This window comes from Lycium ferocissimum, chromosome 8 (assembly GCF_029784015.1).
Source record: "Lycium ferocissimum isolate CSIRO_LF1 chromosome 8, AGI_CSIRO_Lferr_CH_V1, whole genome shotgun sequence".
Classification (NCBI taxonomy): Eukaryota; Viridiplantae; Streptophyta; class Magnoliopsida; order Solanales; family Solanaceae; genus Lycium; species Lycium ferocissimum.
The window spans coordinates 44,099,210-44,102,645 of NC_081349.1; the positions used below are offsets into that span (position 1 = coordinate 44,099,210).

The following is a 3,436-nucleotide window of genomic DNA, read 5'->3' on the forward strand; positions in this document are numbered from 1 at the left end:
GGAAAGTACATATGAGTGTGTGAATTAAAAGTATGTGTGCGTTTTCATGGTAGAATTTGGGGTGTTATAGTGGTTGGGACGTGATGGTGGCTTGAAAAAAGGACATAAAATTTGTTTAAGAAATAAGAATAGACAGCTTTAAAAGAGAGTACACTAATGAAGTGTAACTGGGTGTGAAAGTACATATGAGTGTGTGAATTAAGAGTATTTGTGTCATGATGAAATTTTGCGTGCTAATAGTGGTTGGATATTGCTATAAGAAATTGGGAAAAGGCTCAAATATGACATTAAACTTAACAAAGTGGCTCACATAAACTAGTAAGTAATGAAGGGTTTACATAATGTCATATGGCAAAATCTGATAGTAGTGGGCTCTGCTAGTAGTTAGTGGAACGAATGAACCAAATGTGTTACGGTAGTGGAATTTTTATGCCTGACTATTAACGGGTGACATGAATAGACCATTTCTAATAATTCGATGGCATAGGCATATTTAAGCTTTTTCCTTAAATAAATAAGAAATTCAAGGGTCCAAATTAGTAAAATCAACCATATATTCTTGGGACAATACATAAATATCCTTGAACTCGGGAAATGGAAACATTAAGTAGAATTAGTAGTGGGATAGGGAATCATTTATATGCTGATGAGTGCACAACTGCTATTGAAAGGATATCCTATGCAAGGGTGTTAGTGGAAATGGACATCACAAGGCCATTACCAAACACTGTACAAGTCCAGGATCCCAATGGGAAAATTTTCGACCAAGCTGTGCTGTATGACTGGAAGCCAATGTATTGTGGTGTTTGTTGCTAACTTGGTCATGACTGTTCCAAAGACAGACCAAAACCACCTGCAAAGCCTGTTCCTAATGAGCCAAAGGCAACAAAGGAGACTGATCAAGGAGCTGTAGAGAATTGAAGGGGGCTGCAACTAAACCTCAAGAAGTTGAACCTGTTTTGAAATAGAAAGAGGATGTATCTAAAGCTCAGAGTCAGAAGCAAAAACTGGAATAGAGGTCTAGAAATGTGCAAGCTCACCAGACTGGCCCTCACAAAGTGGTCGTTAATGTCACACCCCCACCATCTGGGGTGGACTGGCAATCAATGACACAAAAGACAACTGCTAGAGGTAATATGTTTCCCTCTACTGATACTGCTTATGGTTCAGTGAGTGATACAATAGAAAAGAGCAATATGAATAATGTAGCTTCCACCTCTCAGAGTGAAATGACACAACTGAGTAGTGCAGTGATTGAACTGGAGCCTAAACCCCCCAATGTTGTTCAATGATGTTGATAACATAGAAAGTGTGGGGTTTAAATAAGATTTATAAGCAAAGGGAGATGGTAAAGTTTGTGAGAGAACTCTTATAGCAATAATCTAGCATAGAGCAAAAAAAAAAATTTGCATAAAAATAGTTAAGAAGGTTTTCCCTGGATGGAACTAGGCTGATAATTATAATTCCAATGAGCAAGGTAGAATTTGGCTGTTGTGGAATCCTACCAGAGTATCAGTAAGGGTGATTCAAAGTCATGAACAGTTTATTCACAGCTTGGTGGTTATTGGGAACACTCAGTTCCTATTAACTGCTATTCATGGGTTGCATACTATCATTACTAGGAGAACACTATGGGCTGCACTAGAAAGGATCCATACCGGGGTTCAAGACTCCGGGATACTGATGGGTAATTATAATGCTATTACAGAGATTGATAATATGTTAAATGGTGCAGAGGTTCAGGACTGTGAAGTTAGAAATTTTAGACAGTTTATTCAAGACACTAGCCTCCATCAGTTAAACACAGCTGGGAGAGAATTTACATGGTCCAATGGTACTGTTTATAGTAGAATTAACAGAGCCCTAGTCAACTCAACTTGGATGCTGAACATGTCTACAACTAGTGTGACTGCACTGGAACCTTTGTTTTCTCATCATTCCCCACTCTGTCTATCCATTGTAGAACAAAGAAGGGATCCTCATAGACCCTTTAAATTCTATAATTATATGGTTGAGCATCAGGGTTTTAAACAGGCTGTAAGTAAGTGCTGGTCCAGACATATCCATTACCCCTCCCTTAAACAAGTATGGCTGAAACTTATGCATGTCAAGTATGGGATGAAGAAGCTGAGAAAGACAGAATTCCAAGGGATAGTGGAGAAAATAGATATAACAAGACAGAAGCTGACTATTATACAAAATCTTATAGCATATGGGCACCATCAAGAGCCGGTACCAGAAGAAAAGTTGTTAAGAAGTGAATTTGAGAAATGGACAACTATTGAAGAGAGTATTTGGAGGCAAAAGTCAAGAGTTCATTGGTTAAAACTGGTGACTCAAACTCAAGGTTCTTCTTTGCAAGTATGAAGAGTAGGGTGGCACTAAACAAGATTAGCTGCTTAAAAACTAACTCTGGCCAATTAGTATACACTGATCAGTAGATTAAAAAAGAAGTGTGTGATTTCGATGGCAAGCTAATAGGATCTAGAGCTGTTTCAATACCAAAGAATTAACCCTGGGATTATGAAGTTGGGTCATATCCTTGATAAAGTAGACCAATTGAATATGATTAGACCTATAACTGCAGCAGAAGTAACTCAAGCACTCCAGGACATTAACGATGGCAAAGCAGCAGGTCATGATGGGTTTAATGCTTATTTTTTCAAGAAGGTTTGGGGGATCATTGGCAAGGATATTACAGATGCTATTATACTATATTTTAGTGATAATGTACCGCCTTCTGAAGTTAATTGTTCTAGTGTCACTTTAATTCCCAAAGTGAAGAATCTAGTATCAGTGAAGGAGTACAGGCCCATCTCTTGTTGTATTGTCCTGTATAAAATCATTTTAAAGATTATCACTAAAAGACTGCAGTGTGTAATGGAGAAAATAGTTGAGAACAATCAAACTACTTTCGTTCCTGAAAGATTAATTAGTGATAATATTATATTGATTCATGAACTAGTTTAAGGTTATAGCAGGAAAAACATCTCTCCTAGATGTATGCTTTAGATAGATATGCAAAAGCATATGATTCAGTAGAATGGGCCTTCCAAGAGCAAGTTCTCATCAGTTTGAATTTTCTTGATCAGTTTGTGAGGTGGATCATGGTGTGTGTGTCTACTGTTAACTATGCCATTGTGGTAAATGGGAAACTGTCAAAGGCATTTTCAGCTAAGAAGGGACTCAAACAAGGGGACCTATTATCCTCATTTCTATTTGTGATTTGTATGGAGTATTTGAATAGAGTGTTGAAACCTTCGGGCACTGATCCAGACTTCAATCATCTTCCAAAGTGTGCTAAATTGAACATTCTTCGACTGGGATTTGCAGATGATCTGGTTCTGTTCTGTAAGGGTGATGAAATATCTATCTTTAAAGTGTATGATTGTTTTCTTAAGTCCTCAGCAGCTTCTGGACTTATAGCAAATACTAG

The 3,436-nt window shown here is 37.7% G+C and overlaps 1 protein-coding gene across 1 annotated transcript; it reads left to right on the forward strand.

Annotated features, from left to right (window-relative positions):
• Positions 1-594: 594 nt before the first annotated feature.
• Positions 595-2,367, forward strand: LOC132066402 (uncharacterized). The gene is made up of 4 exons (XM_059459720.1): positions 595-794; positions 843-909; positions 1,017-1,280; positions 1,450-2,367. The coding sequence occupies exons 1-4, from the start codon at positions 595-597 to the stop codon at positions 2,365-2,367; spliced, it is 1,449 nt and encodes a 482-aa protein (XP_059315703.1).
• Positions 2,368-3,436: the final 1,069 nt, after the last annotated feature.